Raw genomic sequence first — 20,961 nt, 5'->3', positions numbered from 1 at the left:
TCACTCAAACTATGCCCATAATCTTATAATCTGTCTCCATACTCCAAAATTTGCCCCACAACACCCTCTCCTCCAAATGGCAGTTATATTTCATAATATGAAACAGAGCTGGGTGTGATATCTCACACTGTCATCCCAGTGACTTGAGAGCCTGAGGCAGGAGGATCACAAGTTCGAGATCAACCTGGCAATTTAGAGAGACTGTCTCAAAATAAAAAATAAAAAAGGCTGGGGATGGAGCCTAGTGGTAAAGCCCTTCTGGGTTTTTTTCCCTAGTACTGAAATAAATAAATAGCAGAACATGCCACTGCTCAAAACCTTCCACGGTCTTCTTCCCACTACGTTAAGGATAAACTCCACACCGCTCACCATGCCCAACACCAACAGATGCAACGTGGTCTCTCTCTGTGTCTCTGGGACACAGCCCATAGCTTCATCTAACTCTAATCCTATAGGCCAGTGTCTTTCTCCTCTTGAACATGCCAGCATCCTTCCTCCCTTAGAGTACTTGTCCTTGCTGTTATCGCTTCCTAGAACATTCAACTCCAGATTTTCGCATGATTTTCTTCCTGTCACTCAGTCCCGATTCATGTGTCATCTCAAAGAGGCCTTTTCTAACCTCTCAGTCACTCCACCAGATAACATAATATTACCACTGCAAAGAATTTACCACCATCAGGTTTTTTTTTATTTGTTTGCTTTCTTATTGTCTACCTCTGCCATCCACCAGCCCTGAGATCTTAACTAAACTTCTTTCTCTATCAACAATTCCTACCTCAAATGAAAACATGGGCTCCTCCCCTTCCTCACTGAGAAACCCAATCAAATCAACAAATCCCACTAGAGCTGCTTCCAGTCAGGCAGTCCTCTACCTACACTATCATCTTTTACCTGAAACTTCCCCAAAAGCCTCCTCAGGGCTCCCTTTAGCCATTCCTATTTCCCAAGAGACAACTGTAGCTTAAATGACATTTTTGAAAGGAAAAGATAATCATATCTCAATTCAAAGCCATTCAGTGGCTTCCTGATGCACTTAGAATAAAGTTCATACTCTTCATGATGACTTAGTAAGCTCAGGCCCTTCCCAGTCTCTCCAGCTATGCCTCTGAGGTCTGTCTCCTTCATTCTCCAAGCTCTGGCCACACAGGTCATTCTGTTCTTCCGAAGTGTGGAGCTGTTCCCACCCCCAGTTCTCACTGGGGGTTCCCTTGAGGACCACTGCTGTCTCTCCCTCTGCCTGGTTCACTCCTGCACATGCTTCAGGTTTCGGGTTTAAAGGCCTCTTCCACAGGGAAGTGTTCTCTGACTCCCAGTCTGGGTTAGGCTGCATGGTAATGAGTTTGTGGCATCTCTTCCTCTTGCTGGCACTCCCCTCAGACAAGCACAGGTGAGTTGTGCAAGAGGACATGGCTGGCTCTCAATGAATTCTTAAGTAGTGAGTGAAGGAATGAACATATGAGCCTGTGAAGCAGGAAACAGGCTTAAATATGTTTAAAGAACAGTATGATATTCTAGTCGAAGTTTTATCTTCAAAGATGGCCCCTGATCTACAAGTGAGGACTCTGAGCCTGTGACCAATTTCAGGTCAGGAGGCCCTATTCAGATAACTACTTGCCAACTGGCAGTAAATCTCTCTGAGACTCCACATTCAAGTTTGTGAAAGTACAGGGCATAACCATAAATGTGACCAATTTTCCTGAGTTACTAGGGAGAGTTAGAGGCCAGTGATTCAAAGCAGCCACCTCTTCATCTCCACAGAGCTTTTAAGATTTAGAACAATGATTAAATTCAGAACACAAAACTTCAGACAGGAAACATGAAAACTGTTCAGTAAATGATCTAAATGGAGACAACACAGATTCAGGACTCTTCCTTTCTACATTCTCATTGTCTTTTGTTCACCATCATAGAAGACTCTGCATACACATCTATGGTCAGAGCACGTCCCAAACCCTAAGACACTTCACCCCAAATAAAAGTGATTTAGTTGGCAAAATGGACATTTTTGATTGACAGCCTCAAAGCAGGTGTATGTGTTAATGGAAGAATAAAACTGGAAAGTTGTTCGCTGAATTTTTCCATACAGGGGTATCTAAACTCTGTGATTCAGAAACCATGAGAAAATTAAGAAAATCTGAACTCATCTGGTAACACTGCCTAGAAGACACACAAGCCAACTTAGTTTCACTTGAATGGTTTTGGTTGTTCATCTCATGGTAAAGTTAGTGTTAGCAACACTTAATCGTATTAAAACTTAAGGCATATTGTGCTTTTTCCGTTAGTTAGAGGATTAGAAAAAGTAAAGTATTGTTAATGAATATTATAACAAAAAAGAAGCAACTTTCCAGTGAAAAAGAATCACATCATGAATTCTTTATTTTGTGTTATGCTTTATCAGTGACCTGAATAATTAACAGATTCTATTTTATATCTGTAAATGTAGAGGTAATGTAACATTTAGGAAAGTTTATACCTTTATATTTTTTTTCCTAAGTGAAATGCTTGTCATCTATCAACCTACTTAATATGGATTTTATATGTATTCATGTATATTTGAGCCTGAATCAAATCTGTACACAGTTGGACATAGCACAAATGTTTCTTTTTCTCCCTTCTCATTGGCCTTTCAGGAGATACAACAAAAAAAAAAAAAAGAGAGGTTTTAATTTGTTATCGGATAGGACTGGGTTTAAACCCACTCAGTGCTTCCTAACTGGATAAGTTAATTTCTCCAAGTCTCCAATTTACTCATTTCTAAAACGTGAACATGTAACTTTAAATTTTCATGATTAGCTTAAGGGTCAGATGGGCCACATTGGAAGCTCTCATATCAATAAACTCTCATGGTGAGTGAATAAAGTAGTTTCAGACACTGAGATACCTAATGGGCTCAGGATCTATATGGAGTGAAAAGAGTTGGCCCTCAAGTCCCTTGAATTGTATCACTTAGGAAACCCCTAAAAGACCCAGATGTGCCCAGTGGCTTACCTCCGCAGCATACTTCACCCCGTCTACCATGTGCTCAGAACCATGATCATCAGCAGACCCCCAGTGAAGGTGGAACTGTCGCAACCTGTAGCTTCCAGTGAGAGGACCCCCACGCAGAACTAAACACCAACAGATATCAAGGGGTTAGCAAGGAAACAATTTTATACATTCCGTCACACCCCACATCTCCCTGAATTACTCAACATGGTCAAATCATCCAATGAATCTTTCTTTATAAATGTGTCATTCAGTTTGCTGACAGGAATACAACTTTATGTTTATGAGGAGTGAGAACACAATGCAGATTGTTACGGAACACCTGGAAAATCACAACAGACATATTGGCTGGAAAGTAGAAGGATTCGAAATTCTGAAAGACAAAATATTGCTCTATTTAAGGGAAGGAAATCCAGACTCTTTGAATAAGGATAAGACATGAAAAAAAGGTCCCGTTGGAGCTTGGTAGAGCAGGGTCCTTGTATGGCTAGGGCCCAGGTGTCTGCATAAATTAGAAGAACAGGGTTCATACTCTCTATTAACGTGTGATCTTGTACAAACTCTAACTTCCAAGTTTCAGCTTCCACATCTAAAAACTGGAAATAGTAATGGGCTTCCCCTAATGTTGCCACAAAAATTAAAAACTGAATCAAGGCACCTATCACTGCCTTTCATACTGAGAGGAAAGGAAGCACTGGATGCTAAATATACCACAGCATCACTAAACTCTAAACTGCCATCAAATTCCAACAAAATTAAGTGTTAGATGGTGAGGTACAGCCTTAACAACAGTTTGATTTAAATTACCCTCCTCTTCAAAGATTTTATATATGTGTATACATACATACACACACACACACACACACACACATACACACACACACACATATATACACATATGTATATGGCATTTGGGGATATATATATATATTAATATATATATATATATATATTCTCAAAATTTGTTAAGAATGATCCACCTTGTATAAGAAGCATTTGGATCCAGGTTTCTTTACAATACATAAAAATGGCTATTTTCAAAGCACTCTGAAAAATGTAAGAGCCACTTAGATCAGACTCAGCCATCATGCTCCTATTACTCTTTTTAAAACAGAATAATCTTACTGCTTCTTCTCCCACTGGGCAGTGCTCAGGAGGGCACTGTCCGGGTCCCTGCTGTGCCTATCACCTAGCATAACTATCACAGAGGAAAGGCACAATGAAGAGCTGATGAATAAATGAATAAAATATTTGATTTGTCTTTAAGTGGTTTCAACAGGATTTGCAAAGTTAGTGTAAAAGCATGTTTCCCTAAGTGACACCACAGTCTGCATCAATTGAGGATGAAATGACATTCCAAAGGAAAAGAATCAACAGCTCTATTGTTCTTTTTTTTCCTTGTTGTTGCATAATAAAACCTGAGCTGAATGATAAAGTCATTCCCTCACAGATAAAAGGCAGATTAGAGAGCTTGAGTAATCAATGTGGAATTGACTTTGGGAGAAGAGGCAAGTGAGCTGGCTCTAAAGAAAGAAAGTGATACAAAAAACACACTTTGCTAGGGAGACATCCAAGAATAATGGCTGATCTGGGGAAAGCTTGCTCTGAGTCCAGGGTTTAAAATCAGATTAACACAGCTCTGCCCAGTTACACAATGAAGACTGCCTTACATGCTACATATTTAGACTTCACATCTGAGGGTTTCAAATAAAATATCCAACCTGGGATTATGATTAGCAAATGCCTAATGATCGGTCTCTTGGAGCAGAGCTCTTCCAAAGGAATGCAGGCAGGAAAAAGAAGCCGAAATATAAAGGTTTATTTAACACCAACTTTGGGATAGTCTATAACAAAACCAATAAATTTAGATTAGGTAGAGGGAAGTAAAGGGAGGGGAAGGGGTATGGGGGTAGGAAGGATAGTAGAGTAAAACAGACACTATTACCTCATGTATATATATGACTGCATGACCAATGTGATCCTACAATATGTACTGTCAGAAAAATGAGAAATTATACTTCATTTATGTATGATATATCAAAATGCATAAATGTATTCTACTATCATGTATAACTAATTAGAACAAATTAAAAAAAACACTAAATTATGGTACAAAATTAACAATGGCAAGAAAATTATTTGAATGAGAATGACTTCATGTTTCCAAGTATCAAATTATTCATCCTACTTTCCCACCTAGATATGCAAGTAAATATCTCAGGACTATGGGGAAGACTTCATGACTGGTTTGATGACTGGGAGAATTCAAAATGAATTATGGTCAAGAATGACTTCTTTACAAAATGGAAGCTGTTCCATTCAAAGCATCTGTGTGTTTTTCTAGTTTACTAATGAAAAAGAAAATAGGTAACACCACATGTTAATAATTGTGACTTCTTAATTGATTTACTCCCTAGAATCATCATGAAATAACCTCTTTTGGTTTATCCTGAGAACAAAAGTATGAAAATCATAACTCATATTTCCACAACTTCTGCCTTAGAGGAGGACAAAGTACTTCATGGACACTTTCAGTGGATCCTGGTAATTTAGTTGTGCTCTAGATAGGAACAAGATCTTTATGCACGCATTTATGATCATGAAGTACCAAATCTGGAAACATAGGCAATATTATTGATTATCCCCAGTAGAGGGAAATCAGAGTAAGAAAGAAAAAGGAAGGGGGGGGGGAGAGAGAGAACAAAACTGGATTATTGCAGATCAAATTAGACTAGGAATTTTTCCAGTAAGAATACCTACACTTAAAAAACAAAAGTCTCAAAGTTGTACATGAATGAGCAGTATCTATTTTTGGGCAGTAAGTATGCTTGAAGAAAGATTCAATGTTTAAGAAAATACTCTTTTTCTTCTTCATTTAGTAAATAAATCAACAAATGACAAGTTCTATTTGATGGGTCCATTATTTATTCACATTGTGAAAGACATTATCCCATGAATGAATCAAACAAAACTTTTATTCCAAGTACTAACAAAATACTAGTAAGGATAGATGTTACATATATTCTTTTTTTTTTTTTTTTTTTTTTTATTGTAAACAAATGGGATACATGTTGTTTCTCTGTTTGTACATGGCGTAAAGGCATACCATTTGTGTAATCATAAATTTACATAGAGCAATGTTGTTTGATTCATTCTGTTATTTTTTCCCTTCCCCCCACCCCTCCCACCCCTCTTTACCCTCTATACAGTAGTTCCTTCCTCCATACTTGCCCCCCTCCCTAACCCTAACTCTAACCCTTCCCTCCCCCCCATTATGTGTCATCCTCCACTTATCAGCGATATCATTCGTCCTTTGGCTTTTTGAGATCGGCCTATCTCACTTAGCATGATATTCTCCAATTTCATCCATTTGCCTGCAAATGTCATAATTTTATCATTCTTTATGGCTGAGTAATATTCCATTGTATATATATACCACAGTTTCTTTATCCACTCATCAATTGAAGGGCATCTAGGTTGGTTCCACAGTCTGGCTATTGTGAATTGAGCAGCTATGAACATTGATGTGGCTGCATCTCTGTAGTATGCAGATTTTAAGTCCTTTGGGTATAGGCCAAGTAGTGGGATAGCTGGGTACATATATTCTTAATATTTATTTATTTATTTATTTATTTATTCATTTATTTATGCTGGATATTGAACCCAGAGATGCTTTACCATTGAGCCACATCGGAGAACTTTTTATTTTCAATTTTGAGACAAGTTTTCACTAAGTTGCTTAGGGCCTCACTAAGTTACTGAGGCTGACCTCGAACTTGCAATCCTCCTGCTCAGCCTTCTGAGTTGCTGGGATTATAGGCATGTACCAACAAACCCAGCAAATATTGCTTTTTCAAAAAAAACATTAGGCTTGTACTCTTCTTCCCTATTAAATGTTCATTGGTAAGAAAATAGTGTATAAATTATGATACAAGGTCAGCTGATTCAGTTCATTGATCAATTTCTTTGGATCTAAAAATATATTTAGATTTAGAAACCAAGCATGGTGGTGCACACCTCTAATAGCAGCAGCTCAGGAGACTTAAGCAGGAGGATCAAGAGTTCAAAACAAGCCTCAGCAACTTAGTGAGGTCCTAAGCAACTCAGTGAGACCCTGTCTGTAAATAAAATATTAAAAAGGGCTCAGGATGTGGCTCAATGATTAAGCACCCCTGGGTTTAATCCCTGGTACCAAAATAAATAAAGACATATATATGTGTGTGTGTGTGTGTGTGTGTGTGTGTGTGTATTTGGAAAGATGCCCATACCTTTTTTTTTCAAATAGGGAAACATTTTCCAAGTAATATAACATTAGTCCAAATTTGTTGTTAAAAAGAAAATGTAAAAAATATGATATGCATATCTATATGCACAGCTACATAGTTAAATATTATGGAAGAATCAGTAGTGGTTAAATTCACAGAGATAGTTTTTAATCATACAATTCCATATTATTTGTTTACTACAAGGATAGATTATTTTTGTAATTAAAATGAGAGATTATGATATTTTAGAAACCCTTTTTCTATTCAAACAAATTAAGACTTATTTATGAAATGCTATTAAATGTCTGTATTTTTCATAATGATAAATGCTAAGTGAAGTCATAATAAGGTCAATTTAAAATAACATTAAGCATAATTTTCTGAATACTCCTTTGTGTCATTTTAAAGTAACATTATCTTAAGGTCCATATATATAACAGGACATCTCAATTCACTTGAAGACACAAAATATGCTTTGATCTGGCAAATTCCAGGACTAACATAAACAATATATGAAAGATAAGAAAGTAAAGTCCAATTGTTCAAATCCTTCATTTCCCACCAAAAAGAAAAAGAAAGCTAACCTGATTTGTCTTCTGTGTCATCAAAGTCAACATTGAAGGAGTGGCCACTATTGCTGATGATTTTAGCTGAGCTTGGATCATACTTGATACTAAGAGGTCGCAGTGAAGAGTCATATTTTACTTCTTTGGTTTTAATCTCAATCGGAGATTGCTGGTCACCGTCAGCAATGGGGAAAAATTCATTCCAGTGAATAGGACCTTACATATATAAGTGCAAAAAAAAGGACTAAGTTAAGTTCTTTCTTTCAATAAATATTTGTTACGTGCAATGCAATATGTCTGAAATTGAACAAATTAATAACATCCTCATTCTCAGGAATTTAGCATCTAATTTTTTTAACAAGATTATTTGTTTTTTAGTAGGTATGGAAAACACCTGCTTTGCTTAAAGTCATTTTCAGAATCAACTACCCTTTGTAGACAAAAGAACATGTAAATTTTGTAAAAGTACTTTCCAAAGGTACCCATAGATCAAACTAAAAACAAGAGCATAATTCACCACTGAAAACAAAGAGATCCAGTCTCAGATTCAAGAATGTGCTCTGGTTGCTCCAGAGGTCAACAAGCTTACAGAATGGAGTCAAACTTGCTGAGAAATCTAAAGAGCAAAGAAAGAGTGTCATCCTCAATACTTTTCCACATTTTCTTCTTTTTTTCTACCACTTGCTGGTATATTTTGGTATCACCCAGGTCTCAGCTTAACTAACTGTGATATGCAACAGACAAAGAGCATACATAATCTTTCACGTACAATAATCCCAATAAAATGTCTCTATCATGTCAGGGAATGTAGTATTGTTGGTTACCTGCAATAGAGTCAGGTCACAATTTATTTCTCATTTTTACACATCAGAAGGTCCCTCAGGGGCTCCTTTCCCAATGCTGCATTTGAATTCCAACACAAGGGACAACTGTCATTCTGATCCTCTATTCAAAAAGTCAAAATTGCATCAAGTTTACAAATCAAATATTCATAGGTACACTGACGTAAGTCAATAAACTAACAGTTCCCTTGTCTATCCTCTTCATTTGGGAGACTCTAATCAAGTTCTGACCCTCAAAATCAATATCCAGGCTGCAGCTTCACATAAGCTCCAAGTCATTCTACGGATGTGAGTCACTTTACAGGTTTGCAGGCTCTTATTTTCTCCTTTCTATTATGCCTGCAATTTATTCACTAGGTAAGTAGGGCACAGAGCTACTGACTAAGCTTTTCCCTACCTTGCTAACCACTGATTCTCTAGAAATCAAGTACTGATTAAAACAGGTAGCATGGCAGTTATTAGACTTTGTTACAACAAATATTTTTAAATGATAAAACTGAAGAATGAGATTTAAAGGAATGCAATATATCATAATCATCAACAGTTTAAACCTCTAAAACTAATGCTGCTTTTTACCTTTCATTATTGAGAAGGAGAAAGCATATTTTATTTCTTTCACATGTGCGTCAGGTACAAAAAAAAAAGTCATAGCATGAATACATAACTAAACACACAAGAGCTGCCTGACACTTGGGACTTGAAAGCAACTTGAGCATTTGAAAGTCCCTAGAAAATATTACAGAAAAGGCATTCTATTTCCTTATTTATTAAACACTTTCATTTACCTTTTGAATACTCTTTCTGTATACAATATCATCCTCTTTTCTATTGTGGAAAGAGCTTTCTATTATCACTGCCAGCAAGGTTGAGTTAACCCCATGAGAATCAGATTGCAAACACGCAATGCATGTGTCACAACATGCTATTGACTTTTTTTACATTCAGCAAAGAGCTTCTTTCTCTTCTTAATTCCTTTCCTCTCCTATTTCTAATCCTTTACAACAAGAGCCATTTTTAGAAGAGTCAAACAAAAAGGAAAAAAATAAAACGATGTTGTCGAATCTCCAATATTCACTGGGCACAGTGGGACAGCCTGTAATCCCAGCAGCTCAGGAGGCTGAGGCAGGAGGATCACAAATTTGAGGCCAGCCTCAGCAACTTAGTGAGGCCCTAAGCACCTTAGCAAGTCCTTGATTCAAAATAAAAAATAAAAAGGGCTGAGGATGTGACTCAGTGACCAAGCACCCCTGGGTTGAATCCCTGGTATCAAATATCCAATATTATCTATTAATTAGTATTGTGGGTTCGTTTCCCTGACTTAAGCCTCTAGAGATGCCCCATTGTATCAAATCTGTTATTCTCGGTTTAGGTTTCCTTTAGTCTACTCAAGTCACTGGTTTTGCCAATGTCTAAGCAGGAAAAAAAAAAAAAAAAGGCAACAAAATTTGCCTAATCAGGATTCAAAACATATCCAGTGGGATTCTGCCAACATTAATCTACTTAAAGGTGTGGTTCTCAGAAAACAATTGCTAAAAGACAGGAAAGGTCCAAAATTCCTAGCTAAAATACTAAAATACAAAATCACTTCATGTTAATGCCTTCACGGAGGTGAATTTTTAAAATTTCTGAAAATGAGCTTAGTTAGAGACAAAGTAACCTTTAAATATAATCAATATCCATTGATTGAAATGCCCTTCTTCCAAATCACAGTGTGGGCACTTTGGGCACTTAAAGACTATTAAGTAATGAAAATGATTCCAACAGAGAGACAAAGATGAAAAAAATTTTGTTTTGTGAGGTTTGTTTTTCTTAAATTATTATTAAAATTCTAAATCTGCTTTCATTTTTAGACTCATGTTAATATTCATAACCTCAAGCTATGGTTTGAAATGGAATTTTCTGTTTCTTTGTGAAAGTAAACTTTCTAGAAAGGTTACTCTTCAGTACTGTTCAACAATGTGCATGCTAATCAAAGTTTTATTATTCATAGCCCTCATTTTGACAGTCATCTACCATAAGGTTTTTTTAGCATCGTTTTTTGCAATTACTTTGAAAAACAACCATTACTTGAAACCATCAGTTAAGCTTAACATACAAACAAGAAAAATGTTAAACTTCTGATAATTTAGGATACATAAGAAAAGTGGCCAGGGCAATGGCCCAGGTCTGCAACCCCGGTTGCTTGGAAGGTTGAGGCAGGAGGAGGATGGAAAGTTCAAGACCAGCCTGGGCTATTTAAGAGACCAGATCTTAACAAATAAAAAGAAAGAGCTGAGGATGGAGCTCAGTGACAAATTCCTGGGCCAAATTCCTACCTACCGGTACCATCACACCACCACCACCACCCCCCAAAAAATGAAGAAAAGTACATGTCTTATGTCTTATCATTATTGTTCAATAATTAAATTTTATCGCTGTATTACAATTTCCATAATCCTAATCCTCAGCCTCTGCGAGGATGTGGAAGGAGAAGACAGAAAGAATGGAGACAAGCCCGAAGTGTAACTTCATTTCCCAGAATTTGAAACCTTATTACAAAACTCATAAGTAGCATTCAACCAACTGAAAATTGCTGTGGCAGTACTTTATAGTAGCAGCCAAGGAGTCAACTTAATCTTCAGTGTCAACATGCAAGTTACTAAGACTTTTTAAGGAGCTTTTCAAAGGTTTTCCATGATTCGTTTCTCCTAAGTGAAGAGCTTAAAGACCGAAAGCGAACTTGTCCTCATTTCACTGAAGTGTGTCATCTGACTTCTAATCTCCAAGCCTTAATTGATAAGTGGTCCTTACGAGGGAAGTTCTCGGCTTTTCAAGTGAAGGTGAATGAACATATGTGAAGAGCTGGGGTCTGGGGACTCCTGGCGAAGCTTACACACCCCAGCACTCACACACTACCCGCACCCCGCCAAAGACGCTTTCCCGTCCACACTGGGCTAAGCCTGCCCTCCGCTTCCTGCATCAGGCTCCAGGGAGCGCCATCCAGTTTAAAAGAGGAACCGAAAAGTTTCTTGCAAGTGTGAGATCAGCAGCGTGTGGTCGGCGGGCGCGGGGGCATCCGCCGGCCCCTCGGCCGTGCCCCGCGCGGAGCCCCCTCCCACCAGTGAAAGGTGCTCACCATTGTGTTCGCCGTATCCCCAGCTGAGCCTCGACATGGTCCCTCCGGGTGGCAGGCTGTGGAAGATGTGGCTGGGCAGCGAGGGCAGGGAGGGAGGCGCGCGGGCGCGGCCGGGACCCAGCCGAGGGCGGGACCGCGGGCGCAGCGCTCAGCAGTTGCAACCCTCGAACCCCGGGACCCGGCGCTCTGATTTTGTCCTCCAGGGGGCGGTGGTGCGCGGGAAGGAGCTCAGTGCCGCAGAGTGTTAGGAAGTCTGCCGAGCTGGGCTGCATCCTGGGGCACAGTCCCTGCTGCTCTTAGTGTGGGCGCAGCAATGAGAAACTGGGTTAGGCAGACAGAAAGAGAAATACACACGCCCCCACTCTCCACCCGGCCCTCGAACGCGTTTCCAGAGGGGATTTCTTGCCTTCTGGAAATCACCCACCCAGTGGAAAGTTGCCTAGAAATGAATTACCCAGGCTGCACCTACCAAGCTGGGAGGTGGGCATCCTGGTGGAAATGTGAACAGGTCGGTGATGGCAGTGGCGGAGGTGATTACAAATACATACAAAGCAATGGCAATAAGCACCACTTTAAAATAACGACTCTTATTTATTAAGCGGTTACCATAGGCCAGGGTCTTAACTGAGAGCTACCCACATTTTTTCCCCTGAGATCCTTTCAGCATTCCCTTGAGAAGGTAGTATACGTGCCCCTAATTAGCAGACAAGGAAATGAGACTTAAGACTGCTAAGTGGCCCGCCCTGGTTCACAAAGTTAATGGGGGCAGGAGCTCGCAGAGGAAGGAGACCCCCACCCTGGGTTGGCTCCATCTCATTCCCTCGGGCTTACTCCACCACCCTACAGGCCTGTGTCTGTAGGAGGAAATTAAACTTGCCTGTTGAAACTCAGTCCCTGGATTCTACTGCCCTTCTCACCCCGAAGAAGGAGGGTTTTCGACCACCTTTCCCTGGATGTTCGGTAGGCCTGCTGCCCTAGACCTGAAGGCAGAACTAGCTGTGGATGTGGTGGGTGTTGTGGGTTGGCTCCTGGCAAAAAATAGTCAACTGTGTGACTTGCCAGGATTGTAATTACTGTTTTAGCTGCCTGAGGTTGAATTGAGGTCAGTTTGAAATTTTGAATTGAACTGTGCAGTGTTATCAACGGACAGTTAATGTGAAGAGTTTCCTAATGGGCACAGGCCTTCCATTAAAAAAAAAAAAAAGTGAGTTTAAGTATCGCCTTTTTATCTCTTTATTTATTTACTTTTTTTTTTTTTTTTTTTTTCTTTTGCCATCCACACAGCTCCTGCATGGAGTAGAAATCCAGTCTCCTGGTAATCGCTGCATTGTTTAGGCACCACTAAATTAAAATCCACTTACACTATTCCTCTTTACCTGTCTTATATACCCCTTACTGCAGCCTCTACCTCCTTCCGTTTGTGTAGTTATAAGTGAGGATAGAAAGCAATAAAAGAAAAATATTTCAATACAACTTACAATAAACTTTAAACTCTTCTTAAAAATGAGGGGAAGGCTCTGGCTTTCTTTTTGACATATTATCTGGTATAGTTGGGTTCATTTATGCCATGAATATAGTAGAAGCCAAACTTTTAAGAATAATTTCTGATTTATATTGACTTTTATCACGGAATACAATAAACAGATATCCCTCAGTATCTGCAAGGGATTAATCAGGACCCTCTTTTGACACCAAAACCTGAGGGTGTTCAAATGGCAAAGTAGTTAAATACAACCTATGTGTACCCTCCTGTATACTTTTTTTTTTTTTTTTTTTTTTTTTTTTTTGCGGGGAGGAGGGATTGAACCCAGGGGGTCCCAACTACATCCCAGGTGCCTTTTTTTTTTTTTTTAATTTTGAGACAGGGTGTTGCACACGCTGGACTCAAATCTGTGATCCTCCTGCCTCACTCAGCCTCCCAAATCCCTGGGATTACGGGTGTGCACCACCATGCCCGGCTCTTCCTCCTATATACTTTAAATCACCTCTAGATTACTTACAATACCTAATGCAATGTAAGTGCTTTGTAAATAGTCTTTATACTGTATTGTTTAGGGAATGTTGACAAGGGAAAGTCTGTACATGTTCAGTACAGATGCAATTTTTTTCCTAATATTTTAGATTCAAGGTTGGTTGAATCCACAGATACAGAGCCCATGGATATGGAGGAGGGTTGGCCAAATATATATACATATAAATATATATTATAATTTATAATATATATTATAATATATATATATGAGAGAGAGAGAGAGAGAAAGATTATTTTGGTTAATGTATTTAAGAATATTGTCTTGAAAAGTTAAGCCTTGCTTACTTGGCTAAGTAAGTGCTCTAATTCTGCATCTAACCTACGGATATAGCTTTCAGGTCCTGGGGCCACATCTATGCATGCTACACATGCAGTGAAAGAGGTAACAGAAACTCAAATTCCATTAACCACTTGCTCCCAGTGTTAACTGCTTCATATTTTATAAACCAATCAAATCTCTATAAGAAGCCTAGTAAATCCATTTCAGTAACTCAAATGATTTAGCACATCAAGGTGAATATGCTCTAATATCAGATCCTAATATCCAATAATAATGGTTGAATAAATGGATAAATGAATGAATGAACCAAAATTTTAGAAGTTCTGATTGGTGGGCTTCAAATGCTTCCCAAATTGTTAGTTTTATTGTCTGAGCACATAATTCACTCTGGTTTGAATTAGCTCTATCCACCTTTCCAAAACAGCAACCTAAATAATGTAAACAATCAAATTACACTTATAGGAGACTGGTTAGATCATCTGTAGAGTATCCGTATGGTAGACTACTCTCCAGCTATAAAAAGAATGAAGATCTCCCTGAGCAGATATGGGGTGAATCCTGGCATGTAGTAGGTGGAAGAAAAAAGATGCAAGAGTGTAATATACTGTATTTGTTTAAAGAAAAAAGAGAAACAATAATTTTTTTAGATAGTTGCAACTTTTTTTTTTTTTGTATCAGGGTTGAACTCAGGAGCACTCGACTACTGAGTCACATCCCCACCCCTATTTTGTATTTTATTTAGAGACAGGGTCTCACTGAGTTGCTTAGTACCTCACCATTGCTGAGGCTGCCTTCGAACTTTCAATCCTCCTGCCTCAGCCTGTGGAGCTGCTAGGATTACAGGCATGCACCACTGCCCCCAAAATAGTTGCAACTTTGGACAAAAAAAAAAAAAAATTCAGGAAGATAAACCACAAATCAACAAAAAAAATTTTTTTTAATAAAGGATGGGTGGTTAGGAGATGCAAAGATTAGGAATAAGAGTAAAACCTCTCAGTTTCAAATGGAAACAAATGAAGTTAATTGTATATTGAATTACAACATAACCATACAGAAAAATAATTAAGCAAAAGTTGGATGTAGTATTCTGGCTACATATCCTTAGTAGAGAAGGTAATGTATTACAAAAAACTGCAACAAAATCTTAGTAGGATTATTTTGGTTAAGAATATTGGTGGTGTGATTCTGAAACCATTTTTGTCTCTATTGTAAGAACAAATCAGCAAATACACCGAAGATCTTCAGAAATATGATTTTCATCCTGATTTACACAAAAATATGAAACAGCAGAAGCTAAGAAAGAAAACCATGGTGTTTGATTTTGAGTACTCTGTTCACTGAAAGCAATAACACCCAAATAGTAAGGAACCTTATAAAATTTAAATTATAGGCCCTTACTTGGAATCCTCTTCTAAGGCTATCTACCTAATTTTTGTATTTTTAATTTTGTATTTTTCTCTTTAAAAAAATTCCAAAGCTGTATTAGCTTCAGACACCATAAATCTGAATCTACCCCTTTCTATGAGACACCTGACATCAAGATCTTGGTTTCTGAACACCATTTCCCATTAGATGGAACCAGAGTTCCTGGGAGAAGTGATTGGTGTCAGGTCTAGGGCAGAGAAAAATCAAGATGAGCCTAGGACATAGTGTTTATGCCAGAGAACTAGAAAGTTCTCAAAAACTAATGAGATTGTATGATACATACATATACATATACATAAATGAGCTACCTTGAAGGAGGTCCCACTGCCAAATTTGGGACAGTGGGACTATCAAAAAGAAAAATGATAGTAATAGCATATAAGCCCCTTTCAAATATCCAAGAGTCCACATAATGTTCACAACAAGAGCTAGAATGTGAGATACAGAGAGAAAGAAAGTGAGGGAAAGAGAGAGACACCAAGAGATACTCTTTATGCCAGCTATTAAATACAGATAAAGTGATAAAACTTTAAAATAACTATTTCTGCAAGATCAGTGAAATAACTGGTTCAAGCAAAGATCAGTAATGGGTGCTAAAACTTCTGGGCAAAATGTTATTTATTAATAAAATATTCACACTGTCCAAAATGAACCTCAATGGGATCTTAGATTATAAAGAAAGCTATAATCGATGTTCTGAGTCAGTTGGGGAAATTTAAACATGACAGCATAATACAATTATGATTAACTTATGTGATAATGGTAGATGGAATGCTGTAGGAGATGGATGCTAAAGCTGTGGGGTTAAAATACCTAAATTTGGGAAAGTGACTTTCAGATATCTTAGTCAGTAATTGGTGAGACTAGTTGAAAGATATTTAGGTTTCCATATTATTCTCACAGTTTTTCTGTATGTTTAAATTTTGTTTCAAACAAAAGTTTAGGAAGACACCACCCCCTTCTCCTTCCTCTGATCAATGAACCTGTAAACTCACTAAATAACCATTTATGCTCTTTCTCCTTAACAAAGAGCCTCTGTCTCAGCCTTCACAACCATTAGTTGTAAACAAGTAAAAGAAGAATTACCCTGACCAGGGAACTCAGGGATTCTGATTGAGGATAAGGTATTGTCTCCACTTCACTTTGTACCAATGACAGAGAATAGACAGAGAGGTGGGAACATAAGGTTAAGGGAATAATTCTATAATAATAATTCTATGCTGACTGCTCCCCCACCCCCACATGCTTTCTGTTTTTAAAAGCAATTTATCAGCAGCTCTGTTTGACTTAAGCTGGCAGGGTATATTACATTCCTCAGCAAACAACCTGTTGTGGTAGGGAAAATGCAGGCTACAATTCTGACAAAAAGAACACAGGGGTGGACTTTTGTGATCCTTACACAGATCAGATCCCAGAACTCAGGGAGAGAAGGATAATTCCCCCAACCATAAAATCTATAAGAACAAGTTCCAATTAGAATTGGGGAGCATGGGGGCTGGGGAAATAGCTCAGTCAATAGAGTGCTTGCCTTGTAAGCACAAGGCCCTGGGTTCAATCCCCAGCACCCCCCCCCCCAAAAAAAAAAAAAAAGAATTGGGGTGCATGGGCCAAAATGACCCGGAGTTGTCATGGCAATGGCAACTAGAAAGTCTGATGCCATCCCACTGTCAGTCAAAAGTCAAGAGATGGGTGTGTGAGAACACCCAGCTGCCAGGGAGGCTGAAGCAGAAGGATTTCGAGTCCAAAGTCAGCCTCAGCAACTTAGTGAGGCCCTAAGCAACTTAGTGAGACCCTGACTCTAAATAAAAAATAAAAAGGGGCTGGGGATGTGGCTCAGTGGTTAAGTGCCCCCCGGGTTCAATCCTTGGTCCTGGGTGTGACTATCTGGAAGCCTCCCTGGCTTCCAGATATGCCATCCCTCTCCTCTCTCAGAGGACCCACTCTTTCTCTTGAAAGTGTCCCTTTTCCCCTTTTCCTATCCCTTCTAATAAATTCACGTCTGCTACTCTGAGTGAGATGTCTGAAATCTTTCTGGCATGAACACAAGAATCTTGAAGGGGGAACTCCATGCTGCCTCAGTTCCTGCACCCTGTAATACCAGTTAGATCCAGGTTAAGCTTCCTGTGCAACAAAACATGCTTTAATGGACTCCACTTTAATTAACTGGACACTGTGCATCATAATGAGCAGCATTTGTAAATTACAAATCCATAAAAGTACTTAATTAAGTCATATAGTAAAGATATCAAAGTATGAGTTAATATTGTTTTATTAGGGTATGTAATAGCCTTTCTTTGAGATGCATATTTTCCAGGCATTCTAATTATAAACTCCAAATGTGAAGCTCATTACCTCTTATCTTCTGACTTTCACTAAACCGGGAGGTGAGCTGAGCAAGACTACCCAGTTACCTAGAGAAGCAAGTACACTCTCAGGGACATAGCTCCAATCTGCACAGTTCCAAGTCCAAGGTGCTCTCCAACAATTTGTACCCTCTTGTCTTCTCTCATCAAGGTCTGTGATTTGTGCAGCTGGGACTTATTAACCACAGAAATGTTTTATCATTTGTTATCTTGTGAGGAGTGTTGGTTATAACAGCATTGATATTATATGGAGTTTCAATTTCTTTAATTTTCCATTCCTAAAGTTATCCTAAGGGTAGGGTTGCATAATGCAATCTCCCGAGGCAGAATTTGAGTCAAAAAAACAAAATTTAAAGGACTTACCCAAGTGACCTAGATTTCATGCCAAGATGAGGATTCTCAGACCAAAATTGAAAGGGTAATGTCAATGAATCACTCTCAAGTCTCTTCTCAGATTATAGTTTTCAGAAGCTAGAGCCAAACATTTTTTTGTCTTATATTTGCAGACAAAAACACATTGCTAAAACCTACTTTCTACATTTTTGTTATTTAGTTTAATCTTCACAGTTTTCTACTAGAAACATGTCCACACTGTATTTGGTAATCCTATTTGGACGTGTTACAGAAGTAAATAAAGTAACAATGAGAGAAAAAAAAAAGAGAGAGAGAAAGCCAAGATTAATGTAAAAGGAAATGAATTTGCATAAATATCAATGAATGTAGAAAAGTTCAAATAATCCAGTTCAGAACAATTTCAGCTGTCAAAAAATTTAGTTAATAGTTCTTGGACTTGGATGGAATAAGTCAGTGTCACTATGTTGCTGTTAACTCTTGGAGCTATAAGGACAAGAAAGAAATTATGGGTGCTACAGGCATTCCGTCACCAGCTGGTACAGGTTTTCCCATTCCCTTCTGTCCTCAGGAAAGGACAGACTGTTCTATCAAGAGCATGCCCTTATCGCCTCTCATCTGCCCTTGAGGAAGGTGAGATTTGCTGTCACTCCAAGAAACTCCCCATCTCCATCCCAGCATCCCACCATGGAAGGCTTGCTGCACTGGCCCTACATGCCTATCAAGACCTCCCTCTCCCACCAAACATTCTGTTATCTCTGATAGCCTACACTGCCAACTCCACCCACCCTTCATCATTGCCATCAGCATATTTGCATGTTTTAACATTTCTTTTCTTTAAGGGGAAAATTCCTCCCTGACCCTTCGTACATCTTCCATTTGCTCTGCCTCACCACTACAATGCTCCTCAGATTCCTCCTTCCATGTTCGATTGTACGATCTTATTAAATAGGGTTCTGCAGAGAAATAGAAGATAGATAGATAGATAGATAGATAGATAGATAGATAGATAGATAGATAGATAGATAGATATTATACGTAATTGGCTTATCTCATTATGGAGGCAAGATGGGGCCTTCAAACCAGGAAAGTTGATGGAAGATACTTTCATTTCAAGTCAGAAGGCTCAAAACTCAGGAAGAACTAATATTTCAGTTTGAGTCCTAGGGTATGAAAATGCCGAAGTCCTAATTCAACAGCAGTCAGGCTTCAGGAATTTTCTCTTCTTTGGAAGGTCAATCTTTTTACTCCATTCAAGCCTTCAAGCCTTCAACTGATTGAATAAGGCCCATCCACAGCAGGCAAGGCTGTCTGCTTTAATGTGTGTGTGTGTGTGTGTGTGTGTGTGTGTGTGTGTGTGTGTGTGTGCGCGTGCGCGCACATGCACAGTACTGGGAATGGAACCCAGGACCTGAAGCATGCTAGGCAAGTGCTCTACCTGAGTTACATTCCCAACCACCTGGTCCTCATATCTGAGCACCTCATAGCCCAAATTGATAAATTGAATTATTCACTACGTCAACCTTTAAATTGAGGGGGTTTGGGACTTTTTACTAGGATCTCTCCTCTTTTTACACTCTTTTCCTAGGTACTTCCATCAATTTCTATGCACATAAGCGATCTATCTCAGACATCTGTTCCAGCACAATCCAAGAGAAACAATGTGAGTTAAGTCAAGACTGTAAACGACATGTAAATCCAAACTTTTCACTAGTTGCATTCTAAAAAGTAAAAATAAAAGTGAAATTAGTTTTAGTGACGTATTTTACTGAATCCTACAGATCCAAAATATTATCTTTTCAACATGAATCAATATTTTAAAATATTGATTGTATTAGATATCAGTTTATTACCTCTTAGCTTTAAATTCACCAGGCATTACCAGTTCTTTGATCATGAAACCCGAAAACCCTCTTCTTTGCAGCAAGCCCAATCAATGTCAAGCCCTCTGGTAGGAGAACATTGCAGGAGAAAGGAACATCTTTTTTGGTTGCTGCCTTTTTGTTTTCTTCTTGATTCTATGGAGCTGTTATTTGCAGCACACAGGTAAAGACAGCTAGGGCCCCCTGGTCCAGCAGTACAACCAAAGTGTGTCTTCTCTCACCAGGCCCTGACCAAGCCTAGAGATCACCTTGCTGCCCATCCTGAAGCAAACACCACTCAGTCCAGGCCCCATGCCACCTTGCCAGTAAGAAAATGCCCTGACTCCCTCAAATGAGCCTACCAGACTGAACCCCAAAGGAGTTCTTGAAACATGGACCGTGTCCATGCTAGGCTATGTGACTCAACCAGAGAATGATTTCCCAGAATTGAATCCCTTGGCACACCTGAATGCCGGTACACTAGCCATAGCCCACCTGTGCATAATACCTGTGCAAATTCCCTGCAGTGGCATTTCCTGCTTGCATGACAATGGTAGGCCAACTCAGCTGGAATTTAGTGATACAAGCATAGCCTTTACATTCTTTTTCTCCTATAAAATGTTTCAAAGCTGGTGTGTATTTTACTCCAACAGCATATCTCAATTCAGACTAGTCACAAGAGGCTACTGGCTACTGGGCAGCACAGTTCTATGGGCACTAAATTATACACAAATGCTCCAACTTAAAGTGTCTGAAATGAAGTTATATGTTCCTCACAGTTTTCTCTATCTTATTAAATGGGACACAGTTGTGCAAGTCAGAAACTTAATAATTATATCATTTACTCCTTTTGTCTTTTTCTCCTCACCTCTAAG

The 20,961-nt window shown here is 38.8% G+C and overlaps 1 protein-coding gene across 2 annotated transcripts in view; it reads right to left on the bottom strand.

Annotated features, from left to right (window-relative positions):
• CA13 (carbonic anhydrase 13) overlaps positions 1 to 11,981 on the bottom strand; it is a 34,529-nt gene extending 22,548 nt beyond the window's left edge. The window contains exons 1-3 of one of the 2 annotated variants that reach the window (XM_079148453.1): positions 11,774 to 11,981; positions 7,835 to 8,032; positions 2,989 to 3,107 (exon numbers count right to left, since the gene is read on the bottom strand). In XM_079148453.1, the coding sequence (XP_079004579.1) occupies positions 2,989 to 3,107; positions 7,835 to 8,032; positions 11,774 to 11,810 (354 nt within the window). In that variant the 5' untranslated portion in view covers positions 11,811 to 11,981. The remainder of the gene's footprint in view (positions 1 to 2,988; positions 3,108 to 7,834; positions 8,033 to 11,773) is intronic. The other variant, XM_079148454.1, reaches the window with a different exon arrangement.
• Positions 11,982 to 20,961: the final 8,980 nt, after the last annotated feature.

Source organism: Sciurus vulgaris (assembly GCF_902686455.1).
Source record: "Sciurus vulgaris genome assembly, chromosome: 1".
Classification (NCBI taxonomy): domain Eukaryota; kingdom Metazoa; phylum Chordata; class Mammalia; order Rodentia; family Sciuridae; genus Sciurus; species Sciurus vulgaris.
Note: the sequence above shows the minus strand (reverse complement) of the source record. Positions and strands in the feature narration are given on the sequence as shown.